The sequence below is a fragment of the Erpetoichthys calabaricus genome, chromosome 1, assembly GCF_900747795.2.
Source record: "Erpetoichthys calabaricus chromosome 1, fErpCal1.3, whole genome shotgun sequence".
Lineage (NCBI taxonomy): Eukaryota > Metazoa > Chordata > Cladistia > Polypteriformes > Polypteridae > Erpetoichthys > Erpetoichthys calabaricus.
In genome coordinates this window covers 229,565,015-229,585,153 of record NC_041394.2, presented here as the reverse complement: position 1 = coordinate 229,585,153, position 20,139 = coordinate 229,565,015, and the positions used below count along the sequence as shown (strand labels likewise).

Sequence of the window (20,139 nt, the reverse complement as noted above, 5' to 3'; positions counted from 1 at the left end):
TTTCCACTCAAAAACTCCAGCACTTCACTCCCAGATAATCAAGGCATGAGCTGGGAGAACTTTGTGCATGTTCTGCGGCGGTGGGGGGATGGAATAGCAGGCTGCTTGCTGCTTGTCTTTATCAGCACATTTACAGGACAAAAGATGCTGATGGAGAGGTGTGATGGGATTTAAGGTGGTCTGGATCTACAAGTTTTTTCGTAAGCTCTGGTAATTCTAGTGTTAAGCAGATTGGGAGCTTCATATTTTAAAATTTTGCAAGTGCATAAAACAAATTAGAATAACAAAAATTTTAAAAATCACTGAAAAGTGCCTCAAAAGACAAAATTGTCTAACATGATCTTAGCGCTTGAAAATTGTGTCTACTATAGTTGTCAGTTGGTGGTGTAATATGTGTTGGAATCGTTGCTCAAGAAGCGGCTTCAAAATGAGGTCTTTTACATTATTTTTGTTATAACGGGAAGCTATTGAAGAATTTGTAATTGTGTTTCAAAATTATGAACTGCCCAGTTAAGATTTGCATACTTGCCCCAATAGACTGTTATACTGAGGCAATTTCTTGCCCTAGGAGTCAGGAAAAACTCCATTAAACATTAAAAATCCATTAACAGAACAGTTGACTTTAAATTTTATCTGTTTTTTTGTTTACTGAAAAAATCTTGGTATTAATCCATAAAACATCTTTATGCCTACTGAAAAAATCTTGGTATTAATCCATAAAACATCTTTATGCCTAATGTTTTCCTTTTTTTGTACATTTTATATGGTTTTCCATGTTCTAGTCATATAGTTTTTGACATCCTAGTGAACTAGCTTTTCCTAAACCTAAAAACCATCTGTAATTTACATATACCTAGTAAATTATTTTAAAAAAGGTAATATGATCAGTGCAAACTAAATCCCTGCAAAATAGTATTTGTGCATTCTGCTCACACTTTTTTATTAAACATTTAAAATTAAACACACAAGTTTGTCATTTTGTTTCTGTACTATGTGTTCCATCTATATTGAGGCTGCTGAGTTGTTGTTGTTTTTGTTTCTGGATTAGAGGTGAAAATATGTCAAGAAAATTTCACATTTTATTCCTGGTTATTTTTGTTTACATATGTATTTATTTAATTATTGCTGTATATCATTTTATTTACCTTTCTGTAAGGTTTTTATGCATGCAGGTGGCGCAGTGGTATCACTGCTGCCTCGCAGTAATGAGATCATGGGTTCATGTCCCAGGTCCTCTCTGTATGGAGAACGCTTTGATTTGTGAGAAAAGTGCTATATAAATGCTAATAATTATTAAATATTATTTTTTTTTGTATTTTTATGATATCATCACTCTTATTTTGTTTTATGTTTGTCTTATGGATGCCACTATCTTAAAATTGTTTTTCTTGGGTGTGGATATATAAATTATAACAGTGTTTCCTGCTGTTATTCACTTTGGCCAACAGCAGTGTGCTATGTAATGTCATGCCACTATATAAGATGGTGGTGCTGTCAAGCTGCTATCTGAACTTTGGAGTACTACTAGGGAACGACCCAGTACTACTTGAAAAATAAAGTACAAGAAGATTAATCTGTGCTTACTTATTAAGAATTTTGACTTTGAGTTTTGTCAAATTTTTTGGCCTTGGTAATCGGAATCTTGTGTTCCGTGCATCAGTCCTTTCCTGCCTTTAAACAGTTCGTTCATTGTTTTCCTGACAAATACGTTTTCATTTCTCAATCTTGTAATTTACTCAACATTTCTTACAGACATGTATTTTTTGTAAAGCAATCAAATATAGCTTTTTTAGGAGGTCTGCAGTTGTGGCTTTCGATTGCAGATGCTCCTTAGGGTCTCTTGTAGTTTCTTCATTTTAGTTATAAACTAGCTGAAATACCCAGCATTGCCAGGGAAGAAAATAAAGGTTTTTTTTTTGTTTGTTTTGTTTTTTAATTGTTTGAGAAAAATATAATAAAAAAAAAACGCAGCTTTAAAAATAAAAATAATTATGAGTTGGTTCTTGAAACCCGAAAAATCAGTCATAAGATCAGACCCCAACTTATGCGCCCCGTGGCGGGTGGCTGGGAGCGGTACCCAGTCGGGATGCCTAGAAGGACTGGGAGAGGGACTACGCCTCCTCCGGACCACGAGAGGGCAGCCGCCCTGGTTTGTATGGTGGCCACGGGAACAGAGCATGAAAGCTCAACCCTATAGGGGCCCTTGGTCACCACCAGGGGGCACCCAGACGCCTGAGAAGCCCTGGACGTCAGCACTTCTGCCACACCCTGGAGGTGCTGGCGGAAGGAAAACAAGGGACACCTGGAGTGCTTCCGGGTGCTCGTGCGGCACCACATTTTTATTACTCTTTAATTTAATATTGTTTTTTGTATCAGTATGCTGCTGCTGGAGTATGTGAATTTCCCCTTGGTATTAATAAAGTATCCATCTATCCATCCATCCATTCATCCAAGAAAGTATTGTACACGTCAGAACTACTCTGGGCATCTCTCTCCTAGGAGGATTTGTATTGCCGACGTGCTCGCATTGTTTGTGTATTAGCAGCTAAGCGACTGTCTTTCTTCTGAAGTTTCTTTTAGCCAGTCTGCTAGCCTTGCTTGCATATCCTCGGAGCTGGAGCCCTTACCCAGACTCCACCTCTCACTTTCAGGTTGGACAGACACACACACTTTCACGTGTAGATGTTTATTTATATATATATATATATATATATATATATATATATATATATATATATATATATATATATATATATATATATATAAATATGGCTGTATGAGTCACAAAAATATATTTTTTTTTTTTAAAAAAAAAGAACTAATTGAGTCAGTTGATCTAATTAATTTAGGAAGGTCATTTGTAAGTCTGGGTGCAGTAGACTTTAAGGCTCTGTTACCCATATAGTGCAGGTTAAATTGGGGCAAAACTAACAAAAATCCTTATTGGGTTCAATGGCAGCATAGTGATGGAGGAGGTTACTGTTGTAGTCTGGTGTAAGGCCATTTAAAGTGTACAAATTGGTAAGAGAATAGAAACAGAATAGAAATTTAAATTGGCCCTGTTTGTGCATTCAAAAGTTTGTGTATAGCTTAAAAAATCCTGTTTATTTTTGATGTTTTTGTGTTCAAAGTATATTACTTGAAAGGTTATAATTCTTTAACTATTCACTCATTAAAACTCCCATCAAATGTTAATAGAGGGTTTCTTCAATATCCTGATGCTATATGCAGGTGAAAATCATAGATTATGGGTGCTGTTGTATTTGAAACAAGTACTGATCTTTTTAGATTATTATGAGTTTCATTTTCAATTTTGTCTTAAAAGGCTGTGTAGCTTGTGTACTGGGTTCATGAAACTTGCTAGCTTTTTTTGTTTGATGTTCTTAACATTTGATTATTTTATTTCGAGGTTGTATGCTATGATTTTAAAGTTTATGTAAAAAGAATTGTTAAAATGTTTTCTAATATCTGTAAGTAGAAATATTTATTAATTTTGGAAGGGCATATATAGTCTTACTTGTAGGTACCATAAATACGTGTTTATGCATACATCTGCATACAATTGCTGTGTTAATGTTTTTTTATCATTGGTGTTAGGCAAAAATGTTTTTAGCAAAAACAATAAATATTCCAGCTTAATTGATATTTGATCATAAAGGATTTAGAGTTGCATTTTATTTTTAGGGTACAAAATACTGTCAAATAAATAAATCCAAACTAAAAACTGCTATTAGACTTTTCTCAAGATAACAAAAGCAGTTAAGAAAGTTAGGTGAAGTTCTGGAAATGTGAGAATTACTTGAAGTATTTCAATTTGAGTATAATTTAAACTTGTAAATGCGTTCAAGTAATTAATATAATAACTTACACACAAACATTCAGGATCTTTAATTTTAAACTATTTTCCAGTATACTGTAACACTTTTCCTACTTGTCCTTTGTCAGCATGGCTTTTTGACACAACCCAAGTCTTTATAACTTATTAGGGAAGAACACTCAGTTCACTAACCTGTTCTCCAAAGCGTTCAGTGAATCTCAAACACTGCATTACATACGACAATTTATATTCAAGCCCTTCAACCACAAATGTTTTGAATTGATTTTTTTTTCTCTTTTTTTTTTTTTTGTTAAACTGGCTGATTGGTCTTGATCATGTGACACAACACAGTAGTATCTGGATAGTTATTGAAATAATCTAGTGTGATTGATTAAAGTTGGTTGAATCAGTAGTTGTTGAGAGACCCTTTAATTGTAGGTCTACACATAATAAATAATATATATTATTATTTTAACTGCTTGATTTGTTTTAATTCTGAAGTTTTTTTTCATATGATTAAATTATTACATTTTAATTGTCAAAAGTGCATAATTATTCCAGCTATATGTGGGATTTAAAGTATGGTTTGGTAACTACCCCTTGGTTTGTCTATGAATCACATTTATATTTCTTTCTTACTAATTCTGCAACTGTAACTATTTATCACATACCAATTCTGCTTTAAAATACAAAAATCATGTCCAATGTGGTTTACACAAAAGGGTGCTTTAGTAAGAATTGTTCTGAAATTATTTTAGCTTGTTGTTTTTATTTATTTTTTTTTGCCTTTAAAACCATTACTTCTCGAAGTACTATATTTCACTATGTAGAGTTCTTACTAAAGCATTTTTCCTCATTAATATGTTCTAATATTGAATTTTTCTGGTTTAAGTGGTGTGGATAGAGTATTTAATTAGCTCATTTGTTTGTTTCCATCTTCATTTTTATCTTTTGTCATTAATGTTTTTATTTAATATTTGTATTTTTCTGTTGTTTTTCAAGACTTCATTAAAATGATGCATCTTATTTTTCAGTGTTGTTAAAGGGGAAAGCCCAGATAATGAGACTGACAAAGGCGAATTTGCAGATCAGATCAGTGATGAAACTGAAATGGTAAGTATCTCTGTTTTAACTTGTACTGTTGCAAAACAGTCCCAAAGAGAAATATCGTGGGTCGTTGTATTATGTTCATTTTTATGTGAGTTAATATATAAAATGTTTTATCACAAAGATTATTTAAATCCTCTGTGTTCAGCATTTTTTATCAAATACGTTATTGTTATAACTATGCTATACAATATCTGTCTGTGCATGCGCGTGTGTGCTCGCATTGTAAGTCAAGAAGCAGACACGAAAAAAGGTTTGGAGCATGTCCGTGACCCCTTATAATAAAAATAAATCAAAACAAATGATCTTTTCACAAAGTTATTGATAATGACTTTTCAGATGGGAGTCTGTTGTAGAACTGATTCAAAGATGGCCAAATGTGGCCAAAGTGGTAAAACAACCATTGAGAGAAGGCATTAGCACAGTGCCAATCCCTGGTTCTATGGATAGCTACTATCATCAGAGCCTTTAAGCTGCCTCCCCAGTGCACGCTCATGACAGTCTTCAGACTATTTAGAAGTATTCATGAGTTACAAACAGTCAAAACCCTGGACAGTTGGTAGAATCCCAAGCTCAATCTTCAGTGTTTGTAGTAGTGCATTTTATTTGGTTGGATTGTGTGTGCTTAGTTCCCAAAGTGATTAGTTTACTTAACTATCTTTCTGTTAATAATACCAAACAATAGCTCTGTTTTTTTATAATCCTTACAGTTATAAAATTTGTTTGGATTACTCCTAGAGTTATAAAGCTAACAGACAACACATTTTAATTATAATAAGTCCAGTTTTTATTATTTATTACTTTTACTTATAGTCAATATATAATGGAAAGCATAGCATTAATACCGTGGACTACTTCACATTTATTTTGTAAATTGAAAAAACAAAATTTTTTTTTACTGACTTTTATCATAAAACTCAATTATTTGAAAGTGAAAACAAAAGTTTTAAAAACGGAAAGAAATTATGTCCTTTAATTATATTCCCCCTTAAATTAGTTTTTACTTAAGATGTTTCTACCACCTTTCTCTTTAAGAACACTGCAATATTTGTCAAACTGCTGAGAATCGCTCAAAATACAAGGCAGTCCATGGTCAGAAATTTTCCATATCTGCCACTTTTATGTAGTTGGCCAAACCTGAGCATTTGCTTCACCAGTAGGAATTTAACGATGTTTTGGATTATGGTGCAGCTGGAAGATCAATCTATTTAGGAGTCCCAATTTTATCAAACACTAGCAAAATACCCGTGCTTCGCAGCGGAGAAGTAGTGTGTTAAAGAGGTTATGTAAACATATATATACATATACATATATACATATATATACATATCTACATATACACATATCTACATATACATACATATACACATCCACATACAGTAATCCCTCCTCCATCGCGGGGGTTGCGTTCCAGAGCCACCCGCGAAATAAGAAAATCCGCGAAGTAGAAACCATATGTTTATATGGTTATTTTTATATTGTCATGCTTGGGTCACAGATTTGCGCAGAAACACAGGAGGTTGTAGAGAGATAGGAACGTTATTCAAACACTGCAAACAAACATTTGTCTCTTTTTGAAAAGTTTAATCTGTGCTCCATGAAAAGACAGAGATGACAGTTCCGTCTCACAATTAAAAGAATGCAAACATATCTTCCTCTTCAAAGGAGTGCGCGTCTGGAGCACAGACTGTCAGAAAGAGAGAGGAAAGCAAACAAATCAATAGGGCTGTTTGGCTTTTAAGTATGCGAAGCACCGCCGCACAAAGCTGTTGAAGGCGGCAGCTCACACCCCCTCCGTCAGGAGCAGAGAGAGAGAGAGAGAGACAGAGAAAAACAAACAAATCTAAAATCAATACGTGCCCTTCGAGCTTTTAACTATGCGAAGCACCGTGCAGCTTGTCGCTTCACGAAGCAGCTGCACAGAAGGTAGCAACGTGAAGATAATCTTTCAGCATTTTTAGACGAGCCTCCGTATCGTCTAGGTGTGCGAACAGCCCCCCTGCTCAATCCCCCTACGTCAGGATCAGAGAAAGTCCGCGCAAGAGAGAGACAGAGAAAAAAGTAAGTTGGGTAGCTTCTCAGCTATCTGCCAATAGCGTCCCTTGTATGAAATCAACTGGGCAAACCAACTGAGGAAGCATGTACCAGAAATTAAAAGACCCATGTCCGCAGAAATCCGCGAACCAGCAAAAAATCTGCGATATATATTTAAATATGCTTACATATAAAATCCGCGATACAGTGAAGCCGCGAAAGGCGAAGCGCGATATAGTGAGGGATTACTGTATACATATACAAATTTACATATCTACATATATATATATATATATATATATATATATATATATATATATATATATATACATATGCACATATATATACATATAAATATATACATATGCACATATATATACATATAAATATATACATATGCACATATATATATATACACATATATATATATATACATATGCACATATATATATATAAATATAGACATATATACATACATACATTCACATATATATATTCACGGCATTCGTAGTCTGAATCACCATCTGATTGTATGGGTGGTTACCTACCAGGTAACGCTTATGGTTGGCCAGCAAGTCAGCTAACATCCGCCACGGTGCCTTCAGTTGTGAGAAGCAGATCATAGAATGGTTGAAAATAGTTTACTGTCAAATAATGCAAAGAGTACGCGACACGTGTTTCACCCTAATACTGGGCTCATCAGGCGTACACACTCACTGCACTCCCTTACGGGAATCGAACCTCAGACGTCAGCACTAGAGGCGAAGCCCCTAACATTGCGCCACAGCGTGTGGTTCGTTTATTTGACAGCATGTAGATCGGGGTAATTACATTCACGGCATTCGTAGTGTGAATCACAATCTGATTGTATGGGTGGTTACCTACCAGGTAACGCTTGTGGTTGGCCAGCAAGTCAGCTAACATCCGCCACGGTGCCCTCAGTTGTGAGAAGCAGATCATAGAATGGTTGAAAATAGTTTACTATCAAATAATGCAAAGAGTACGCGACACGTGCTTCGCCCTAGTTCTGGGCTCATCAGGCGTACATACTCACTGCATATAGCCAAATTCCTGCGCTTCGCAGCGGTGAAGTATTGCTTTTAAATTTTAATTAAGAAGAAAAGAACACCTTTTTAAATTGAGGGAAAATATACCAATAACAATTTAAGGATCTGTTTTTTTGTGAAGCTGCCTTTACATAGCCTGTCCGCTGTTTTATAAACGAACGCCATATAAGGCCGTCCTTTCTCCTTGCTTAGCGGTTCTGTGTTGTTTTATTGTTCGTTTATTACGATTGTTATAGTTATTGTGTAGGTATTTGAGACTCACTTTTCTGTTCAGGTACCCATTTCCTTTATGTAATCCGCGGATTCTCCGCTATTTTTTGTTCGTTTATTACGATTATAGTTATTTATTGATTCCCTTCTTTAGCTGACTGCCTGCTCATATAAGACGCTCTGCTGTTTTTTTGTGAAGCAGTCTTTACACAGCTTCTCCGCTGTTTTATAAACGAACGCCATATAAGGCCATCCTTTTTCCTTGCTTCGCCAAGGAAGCAGCCTTTTTATTTAATCCATTGGTTCTCCGCTGTTTTATTGTTCGTTTATTACGATTGTTATAGTTCTCTTTGTATACCACGTTGTCAGTTCAGCACTCCGGTTGTAATATGACCAAGTCGTGCAAGCTTACTGTTGAGAATGCAATGTTGTGGAAAACGCCTTCCCCCATTTCCCGCAAGTCAAACACAGTCCCCAGCACAGCACAACACAACACAGTTCTTTTCTTTTTCTCCTGTACTCCTCCATGGCAAGCTTCGTCTCCCTCATCCCGACTCAGGCTCCCAGAGTGGTGTCTGCTGGCTCCTTTTATAAGGCACCCGGAAGTGCTCCAGGTGCTCGTTGTCCTAGTTCCGGCAGCACTTCCAGGTGTGGCAGAAGAGCTCTTCTCCAGTCCTCAGCAGCCGTTGCAGCACCCCCTGACGACACCCCCGGATCCCAACAGGGCTGTATCCAACTCCAACTCTTCTGAAGCCCTGCGGGAATCTGAGGCACCACTTCAACCCAGGAGGGCTGCCATTTGGTGCTCCGGGGAAGGTAACACTCTGGATAGGTTGGCTCCCCCAGTCCTTCCAGCATGGAGGTGTCCTGGCTTGGCAAGGGTCCCAGCCATCCGTCACAACAGACAGTGATAAAAGTTCTGCAAAAGTGCAGTCAGTTTGGCATGTGATACCTTAGTTTTAGTTTTCAGATTTTTGAATTCCCTGCTTTCCACAAAAATGTTTATTTGATATTGTGTTTTTTATTTCTGTCATGTGGTAATGTCATGCAATACATGACACATTTCATATTGGCAGTATTTTGTTTCACGAAATTCAGTACAGTAAATCTTTGTCTCGTGCCTAGTACAGAATGGAAAGAAGAGACATGTAGATTGTTCTTGTTCATGTCCTTTTAAATGTGTGCTCTGTCATACTGTAGTTGAGTAACTTATTTAAAGCCGAGCCAGGAAAGGACCCCAGTGTCCAAACCACTTTATCTGATTCTTGGTCCCATGTGCAGGGGAGAAGAAGCTGGCAAATCATAGCTATAGACTATAGCTATAGGGCATTTATTTCTTTTGTATATTACTAAACATCAAGCCTAAGCCTGCTTGGTATATGATCTTATGTGTGGCATATTAGTACACATGTCTGTATTAATTTTATTTCACATTAAAGTGAGATGATTTTGTGATCCTAATCTTGAACACCTTTTATTTTTTAAAATGTGAAGCCAAAATTGTTTGCTTTAGACTTGTTGAAAAGTGAACATTTTCAATGGTATGGAGTGAAGTAACTGTGCTTTGTTAGGAGGTACAAGAAGGCAGTGATCATGAAGAGGGTGATGAAGAGGAAGAAGATGATGCAGACTTGGATTTGGAGGATAGTTCTGAAGACTCTGATTCTGAACTTGATGAAAAAGGTTTTTTTTTATTTTTTGCAATTGTCACATTTAAATCAGAATACAGTATCTAATGTTAACCTATGTGTGTTGTTATGAATACTGAAGCTAGAATTCATAAAAGAAATCTTAAAAAATATATCTTTTACCTGAGGAAAAACAGTTTGGTACTCTAGGTTCAGACCATTACATTTCATTAATGGACTATGCAAAAGGAAACAATGGTACAGTTATCAGCAAACAGTATTAAAAAAAAATAAACAGGCCGACAAATTCATAAAACACAATTAATGACTTTTACTATTTCAGTACAATACTCTGCTTTCGATTATTGTACCTAGGTTTGTTTACACCACTCTTTTCAGCCTCCAGAAACATTTAGGGGAAAAGTTCTGTATTTTTCAAGTTTTCCCAGTCATGGTATATATTAGTTTGCCACGTGAAATTATGTTCAGAAATAAAACATAATAACTAACCTGCTCTTACTGTCTGTGGAGGAAGATGAACGGAGGTAGTTGATGAAGTGAACTGAAAAGCTGGTCTCCTTTTAATATGGCTGAATCTCAATGGTTTGCTTTTAGTCTTCTTAAAATGACGTGAATATATATTTTTGCAACATATGTATAATCTCAATATGCTGATCAATACTTGATAAAATTTTTTGGCTTGAAATACTGTCATTTTCATTAAATTTTAAGGGGCGCTGGTGCTCTTCCCCTTCATTATATAATGCAAGAGTGGGCTAGTCATTTCTTTTTTTAAATTTACAGAATATTCTTCACTTTAGAATGCAATTTCATGTGTCCAACTTCCAAACAAAAGTAGGGCTTGTCTGTCTTTCTTGTGTTTTGTGTACCATGACAAAATGGAAAAAATTATTAAAAAAAAAAAGGGCCAAGACTACAGCTGAACATGCTGTACTTGTAAGGCCTTTGTGCAGCATTGGCTCTGTCAGTTAGCGCGTAACTCTCTGAAAAAAGTGCGAGCACATGATTCTTTGAAAGTGTGAAGCTGTGCTGAAAAGTTGAATAATTTGACATATCCATCAGTTTTTAGTAATGTAATCTGACATGGTCTGGCGATAAGGTCATCATCTTCAGTCATTAATTCTGACATTCCCTCTGACTAGAAATTGTGTAATTTGACATCAGCTTAAATTCAACAATGGGGAAGAGCCTAAGTGTGTCATTGCTTAAAAATTCAGGGCATTTTGAGAGACTAAACATACCAGTCAGACTTCTGAAAAAGTTGCTGCACCATTGGCATTACTAGCTGCTCAGCTGTAATATTTATCTGTCGTAAGGAGTTAAAGCTTAGAATGTGATATTTTAGCAGTCTTAATCATAAGATGCTGTACAACTAAGACTAGGAATGACACAGTCAGAGATACTCACTTAAAAAGGAGAAACTGGAATTCTTCAACACCTTTGGTGTACAGAGGGAGAAGATGGGAGCAGCAAGCTGCCTTCTTTAAGTAAATGCGGAGAGAGTAAACAAGTTTTAACAGATTATCCTGTAAATTGATTATAAAATATGCAACTGTAACTTGTGAAGGCTGCCTGTGAACAGACAAGACATCCTTCTGCATTTATTAATTGACCCGTGCTTCTCTGCGGAAAAACAGTCCTTGCTCTTCTTTGGACAGACTTAACCTGTTGTTATTTGAGAGTTTAAAATAACAAATGCATTCTTCCTTTTGAAGCAAATTCACTTTGCCTTAATGTTTTGCTTTTTTAAAATAGATTGAACAGTGTTCAGTGAAGCTGTAGTTTTTACACAACACATTCCCAGGAATTGTATGCCCCATTTTGAATATAGCATTATAGAGACAATCATGAATCAGATTGTAACAAATAAAACAGTAATTTTCATTTTATGAAAATAAGCAATGGTTTAATAAATACAACAACTTTTCAAAATTAAAATAAAAATCGTTACCTGTCATTTAGAGACTTCAGAAAAGCAAATGTTTAATCATAGTTTTTTTTCTGAATCCAAATTTTTAAAAACAGTATGTTGTGGTTTAGTAAATGTAGTGTTGCTGTTAAAGAGATTTTTTTCTTTTTGTTGTTTTATTATTTTACAGCTAATTATCAGGCAGATCTTGCAAATATCACTTGTGAAATTGCAATTAAACAGAAGTTGATTGATGAATTAGAAAATAGTCAGAGAAGACTACATACCTTAAAACAACAGTATGAGCAGAAGTTAATGATGCTGCAAAGCAAAATCCGTGACACACAACTGGAAAGGGATCGTGTTCTGCAGAATATGGGTATGTTCTCAAAGATTTGTCATAGTATATGTTTTTAGTAAAAATGTGACCTAATAAACTGACATATTTTATAGGTTCAATGGAGTCGTATACAGAGGATAAAGCAAACAAAATTAAAGCTGAATATGAGAAAAAGTTAAGTACTATGAATAAGGAGATGCAGAAGTTACAGGCTGCTCAGAAGGAACATGCTAGGTTACTGAAAAATCAATCGCAATATGAAAAACAGTTAAAGAAACTTCAACAGGAAGTTACAGAAATGAAGAAAACTAAGGTAACTCCTTTTTACTTTCACTGTTCAGCTTATTAGTTGCTACTGTTGATGGTTCATTTCCCTTAATTTGGAGTAGAATGTTGTAAAGTTGGCCAGCATGCACTAGTCTACGAGGTAGCCGAGTTTTAGATGTCATTTTACCACAGGGTCATATCCAGTAATTAGAATATTATTGCCTATAGCTGAAGAAAAGGCATTTATTTTGCCGATAATATTTCATGGTTTGAATAAAATATAGATGTACACAATGGACAAGGATTTCTACTTCTTTGTTACAGCCATTTAAGATATTTCATGAATCAAAAGATTCTATATAAGCTAGTCAGTTTAATAAGTTATAATTCACTTGTTTGTTAAGTGAGTATGAGATGGTGATCTGAAATATAGAAATATTCTGTACTGTCAATTCAAGTGTGAATATTAAGAGTGTAATACTTTATCATTATAACCACATCAGTTTAATGGAATTTGATTTGGTGAAGCTCTTAAAAACATAACAAAAATAAATCATCATCAACAAGGACAGCAGTAATTAGTGTTCCCTTGCAGCCTCCAAACAACTGATTTAGCAAAGACACCTTTATCAATTGTCTGTCTGTCCTGTAAGTAAACTTGGGAGAGCCATCAAAAAAAAAATTGAATCAAATTCCTTATATGCATGCATACTTGGCTAATAAATATGAATCTGATTCTTATTAAACAAATTCATAAAATTCATAAGATCAGTATTTCACAGATTGTGAGCTAGTACTGATATGAAATGTAATAGTACTCGTGTAGTTTGACCTATGGCATTTAACAGATGTGAAAAGATTGGATAGATAGTTTACAGGGTGTGAAAATTCTAGTAAGATAGCCTTTATATGTTCAATCTAGAAAACTATTGTGAATTCACAGTGGAAATCAATGCAATGGCTGTAGAATTTTCAAAATACAAACTGGAGTATTTAGAGAAAAGGTTTTTTAAATTTTGCACTAGCCAGTCCAAAAAAAGTATTGGTTCTGACACCAGCATATGTATTCCCATGTTTACAAGTACTAGGACTTTTAGTAACACTTCATAATTGGGAAGATGTTAGTATTCTGTAAAGACTCATCAGAAAACTATTTACACTCAAGTCCCTTAAAAAAGTCTTCTTGATAACTGTAACATCAGCAAAAGCAATACATGAATTGCAGCTATACACAGCAGTTGTTGAAGAACAAGATTATAAGCATTTCTACATCACTATGAATCATAAATATCCGTCCTGGGGTTTAATGAAGTTAGGCAGGCAACAGTTGTTTTGTGGAATCTAGGTGACATGCTTTTACTAAGCCATATGAAGACAGCCTGAAAAAAGTAACTGCTGGTGTCGCACATACATTTGGGCTCAGTGTAATAGTAGAAACAGGTCTTTAGGGAGACCTATGTTTCATTGCCATACAAAACATAACTACCTCCCCTTCATTCCAGAGAAGGTTTTTGTTCACTCTCTTATTAGAAAGTCATGGAATATATACCTGATATACAACAATCAGCCACAATGTTAAAGCCATCTGCCTAATATTTTTTAGATACCCCCACCCCCAATGCCACTAAAAGAGCTCTTACCCATAAAGTCATGGATTCCACAAGACCTCAGTCGTTGTCTTGTGATATCTGGTACAAGATGTTAGCAGAAAATCCTATAAATCCTATAAATGGCAAGGTGAGGTCTTCATGAGTCACTGTTTTTTTTATAGCACATCCCACAGATGCTAGATCGGATTGAGATCTGGGTAATTTGAAGGCCAACTCAACACCCTGAACTCTTTGTCATGTTCCTTACACCATTCCTGAACAATTTCTGCTGTGTGGCAGGGCACATTATCCTGTGCCAAGGGGTGTATTTGGTCTACAACAATTTGTACATTGGTGGTACCTGTCAAAGTAACATCCACATGAATGCCCGGACCAAAGGCTACCCAGTAGACCATTGTCCAGAGAATCACACTGCCTCCGTTGGCTTGCCTTCTTCCCCTAGTGCATCCAACTGCCATTTGTCCCCCAGGTAAATGACGTACACACACGCTGTCGTCCACATGATCTAAAAGAAAATGTGATTCATCAGACCAGACCATCTTCTTCCATTGCTCCATGGTCCAGTTTTGATGAAGACATGCCCATTGTAGTCACTTTTGGTGGTGGACAATGGTCAGCATGGGTACTTTGACCAATCTGTGACTATGTAGCTCCATATGCAGCAAGCTGATATGCACTATAATTTGATACCTTTCTCTCATGGCTAGCAGTATATTTTTCAACAATTTGTGCTACAGTATCACTTATGTTGGACCTGACCAGATGGGCTATCTTTCATTCCGGACGTGCATCAATGAGCCTGTTGGTCCCATGATGCTGTTGCAGGTTCACTGGTTATGCTTCCTTAGACCATTTTTCGTAGGTAGTAACCACTGAATACTGGGAATACCCCAGAAGACGTGTTGTTTTGGAGATACTCTGACCCAGTAATCTAGCCGTCACAATTTGGCCTTGGTCAAAGTTCCTCAGATCTTTACCACTTGCTTATTTTGTCCTGCTTCTGGCACATCACCGCCGAAGAACTGCCTGTTCAGTTACTGCCTAATATATCCCACTCCTTGACAGTTGCCACTGTATTGATATAATCAATTTTATTCACTTCACCTGTCAGTGGTTTTAATGTTGTTGTTAATAAATGTATGAATTATTGCACTATGTAAAAATATTTAGCAACAAGAAAGCTTACCTGTGTAAATTAAAGGAAAGTGTTTCACATGATCATAACAACAATTACAATTTTCTTTAAGGCTTTCAGGGCACCTTTTGATTGTGTTTGCCCTTGTTGCTTTTAATGGTAGTATTATCGATAAAATCAATTTTAGGTAAAACTGATGAAACAAATGCGGGAAGAACAAGAAAAAGCAAGGATGACAGAGTCCAGGCGTAATCGTGAAATAGCTGCACTTAAAAAGGACCAGCGAAAACAAGAGGTAAGATTAATTGATCCTTTTTTAAATTCATATCACTATCAAGTGCATAAATACCTAGGTCTATGTATATTTGTCCTTTCACAAAACTTCATTTTCTTAGGCTGCATTGAGTTCACTACTGGTCTGTTCACAGAACTATATAACAGAATATGTTCTGCAGGGATTTCAAAGGCTACCTACTTTTTTATCTTTACTCCTTCCTAAATTCACACATACACACGGAAGACTCAATTCTGCATTGTGTGCATGATACTATGGTCTTAGTGCACCTTTTATAAAGTAAAAGTCTAGAAAGGTATACAAACATTTTAATGATGCTCATGTCAAACTACCTCACAATTTAGTTCAGTGTAAAAATGGAGAATGACTCTGTACACATTTTCTTAGCTGTCCCTATGTTGAGTATGAATTGCTTCTATCATAGTAAAGAAGTGCACTGAGTCTGCTGCATGTTTTAGCAGGTAGTCTGAGTGGCGATGGAAAACATGATTTGAATGTTTTTTCAACGCTTACTGCCTCTGAAGACAGGGCTGCAAAATCTGGTGTTAACTTTAATTGCACATAGAATGCAATAAATTGTGATTTAACAAAATTATTCATTTTTAGATAACTTGCTACAAAAGTGAACTATAACAGAGACATGACTCAAATGTAAAGTATTACATAATGGGAGGTCTGAAAATCACATGTACACATGAGAAGGATTTAGGAGTTATAGTGGACTCTATGCTATCAACTTCCAAACAGTGTTCAGAAGCCATTAAGAAGGCAAATAGAAAGTTAGGTTATATAGCATGATGTATGGAGTACAAGTCTAAGGAGGTTATGCTGAAGCTTTATAATGGTCTGGTGAGGCCTCATCTAAAGTATTGTTTACAGTTTTGATCTACAAATGGCTACAAAGAGGTCATAGCAGCGCTAGAAAAGTTCAGAGAAAGTGACTGGGCTCATTCCAGGGCTACAGGGGATGAATTATGAATGAAGATTAAAAGAGCTGGTCCTTTTCAGTTTAAGCAAAAGAAGACTAAGTGGTGACTGTTATTTTAAAATGAGTTCATCAAAAACACAGGGATACAGTTGGAAACTTGTTAAGGATAAATATCGCACAAACATCATGAAGTTTTTCTTTACACAGAGAACCATAGACACTTGGAATAAGCTACCAAGTAGTGTGGTAGACAGTAAAACTTTAGGGACTTTCCAACTAGACTTGATGTGTTTTTTAGAAGAATTAAGTGGATAGGACTGGCGAGCTTTGTTGGGCTGAACGGCCTGTTCTGTTGTGGATTGTTCCAATGTTATAATTTTCTAATGGCAGAAGACAATGTTCAGACAGCACAAGGACCTTGGCAAGATTTGGAATCTTAAACAAATATCGTTGATGCTCACTAGCATTGTCATGTACAAATGCAAACTTACTGCTTAGTACACCATGTTAAATATGGAGAATCAAAACCTGGTGCTTTTTCTAGATATAAAATGTAACGTAGTCTGAAGTCCCCATGGCAAGTGTGCTGCAGTTATCTCATTGTTTTTCCTTCCATTGGTGCAAGTAAGTAATTATTTAGTTTCACTGTATGGTTTTACCTTTTATCATGAACAGGATACTGGCTGCAGTCACAAGCAAAACATTTGCTTTACTCTCTAAAATGACTTACACACACACTATCCATCATATGCCTGTGGTAAAGTGAGGTCTGCGGCTGAATGGCAGCTTTCAAATAAATAATTGCCGCACAAGCATCTTTGTGTGGTGGTGGGAGGTTTGATAGAATGGTGAGAGTGGTTCCCGTGTGCGATGCAGGAGCAGACGGCCCTGTACTTAGTACTCTGGCTGAGCAACTCAGGGAGGCAGAGTGATGCATGTTAAAAGGAGAGACTATCTGTAGAAGACCAGGAAGGCAGCTGGGGTTGAAGAAGCTTAGAAGGAGAGCTTCAACGTGAGCGCCATGGCCATTGGGGACCCAAGACTAGGTCTGGAGAGGGAGCCTTACTGTTGCCATGGGACGGCAGGGACCCGAACCTGCCGAACGTCAGCTGCATATGTTGGTAGGGCGATTCCTCTGCTGCAAGGCCCTTATGGGATAAGCATGGGTGCTGCCAGTGAGAAATAAAATGCCCAGAGCTTTTTAGAAAAGACAGTTTCCTGCCTGAATTTTAACCTCGTTTTAATGGACTTATTTATTCTGCTTTTATCCTTTACATGAAACACTTTTATAAGGAATATTTATTTATTAACTTTTTGAAGCACTGCACTTTGGAATGCTTGTTTTGTTTTGACTTTTTTGTTAATAAACGCACTTACACTTTTTACCATCCCCTTGCTTAGTGTGTTTGTCCTCATCTGTTGAGCTCCTCCTGGTCATTACCATCAATGGCAGAATGTCCAGTGGGGGCTGGGTGGTCTCATGGCCTTAGAACCCCTGCAGATTTTGCTTTTTTTCCTCCAGCCCTCTGGAGTTATTTTTTTTTTGTTGTTTTTCCTGTTCTTCTGGCCATCGGACCTTACTTTATTCTTTGTTACTTAGTATTGCCTAATCCTATTTTAATATTTTCCTTTTTTTTTCTTCATCTTGTAAAGTAATTTGAGCTACCTCATTTGTATGAAAATATGTGTATGCTATATAAATAAATGTTGTTGTTGTTGTTGACGGTGTCAGGTTCAAGAGGCTCCCAAAAATAAAGAGGGAGTAAAAAATGCAAAATTGCAAAATACTGGCTTTTCACCGTTTATGATAAAAAATAAAATATGTTGTTATCAAATTGAGTAAAAGAAGATATAAATTTAAATAGAAAGTTAGTATAATTGAATTTTTTTTTTTCATTATATGAATTTTAAACTTAAGACAAATTGCGTAATTGCATAAATTAGCTCCTCTCTAACAAATGTAGCTTATGTGAAAGAAAATCATCTTTATGATGATACTACAATCTCTCTTAAAGGATAAATTTGGTATTTTGTTGAAATCAAAGCGTTTTGTATTAATTTAAAAAATTATCTTGCCGTCGTTGGTGCTTTATAATAGAGTCTAATAGGGCATGAGGCATCACCACAAAATTTGTGTGGAAAATGCATATATACCATGTTTGTTTCAACCTGAAAAATACTGAACTTATCCCATAAACTAAACTTTTGTAAATATAGATCTCAATGGAGTTCAGCAATGTTCCATATTAGTCTGTAGGGGCTAACAATGCAAGAGTATAAGGAAATGATGAACTTATTTCCAACTTGTGTTTTATTTCTAATGCAGAACTTATTTGTTATTTAATATTTGGGAGCTTCAAGTATTTACATTTTATCATGACCCTAAACTGGATTAATTAGTTTTTCTTTGAAAATGTTATGTTGTATATTGTTTGTATAATATGTGTATTTTTTTTTATGCTTGGCTTTGTTCTTGTTTGGTATTGTGCATTTTTTGTGTTTTAGTTTAATTTTATTAACTATATAGATGTAAAGAGGGCTCTCTGCCATTGAAAGAAATATGTAAGAATACATTTAAATTTAATCAATGTCCAATTTTGTATTTTATTCTGAGCTAAAAGATATTAAAGTGTTGATGGGTTTTAAGTTAAAGCTGATTTTTTTCAAGGTAAAATAATAAAGTCCTTTAAAGGGCACAGTACAGTTGTTATTTTTAAAATCACAAAAACAGTTTCATTTTACAAGCTAAAAGTATCCAAATACATTTTTAATCAGATCTTTTTGTAAAAATATTTGGAAAATTTGTCTAATTTTAAAGGAATACAGTAAGTCCCCTACATACAAACAAGTTCTGTTCCAAGAGCCCATTCGGGAAGTCTGCTTTGTCTGTAAGTCCAGCATAGTTAGCCTGGGTACCCAATGAGCACAGTTTAACCTCCAATCCTCAACTCCTATAGAAAATCTATGCATGTACAGCTATTTGTACATAAGGAAATGCTTTTAAAAGTTAATATTTGTATTTTTCTACATATTTCTTGTGTATTTTTTCAATAAAAAACAATGTTTATTTTTGTTTCCTTTGTTTTCTGTCAGTTGATATCACTGTTTATGCTGTCAGGTAGCCTATGTATGCAGACCTAACCTACCTCTCCTCAACTCTTTATCGAAAATATATTTGTACTGTACAGTACACAAGAAGGTGCTTTTAAAAGTTAATACAAACTAACTAACACACAGCTGAGAAATTTGAAGTTGAACTACAATTTTTAATTTTTCACTTATTTAAATAATTCTTAATTTATTGGACATACATTTTTACCACTTTGTAAGTTTGTAACTTGAAGTTTCATATGTAGGGGACTTACTGCACTCCACCAGAAATTTTTTTTTTTTTTTTTTTAAAAACATGATCCATTAGGGATGCACCGATACCACTTTTTTGGAAAACGAGTACGAGTACTTGCATTTCAGTACTCGCCGATACCGAGTACTTAATAAAAACATGATTAGGTATACCCCATGTCTGGAGCATTTCCTCAAACACATGCGCTATAGCCTAGCTGGTGTGCGAGCCGCGGAATTGTTTCGCATGTAATATGGCTCGTTGCGGCGTGAAACTCTCGTCTATCCACTGGGAGGTTAGGCTAATTAGCGACACGGGGCTAACACTGCTTGTTCAAATATCCGTGGTGAAACTAAACGCAGAGGAGGCTTGCAGTAGGCTGTGGATATGTTTTTTCACGGAGTCGTGTAGTTTAGGCAGCTCCGTGT

General features: G+C 35.8%; 1 protein-coding gene across 1 annotated transcript in view; it reads left to right on the top strand.

Annotated features, from left to right (window-relative positions):
- kif21a (kinesin family member 21A) overlaps positions 1 to 20,139 on the top strand; it is a 226,819-nt gene that overhangs the window by 129,009 nt on the left and 77,671 nt on the right. The window contains 5 exon segments of the mRNA XM_051935118.1: positions 4,852 to 4,930; positions 9,807 to 9,918; positions 11,984 to 12,172; positions 12,247 to 12,446; positions 15,333 to 15,440. Of these exon segments, the coding sequence (XP_051791078.1) occupies positions 4,852 to 4,930; positions 9,807 to 9,918; positions 11,984 to 12,172; positions 12,247 to 12,446; positions 15,333 to 15,440 (688 nt within the window).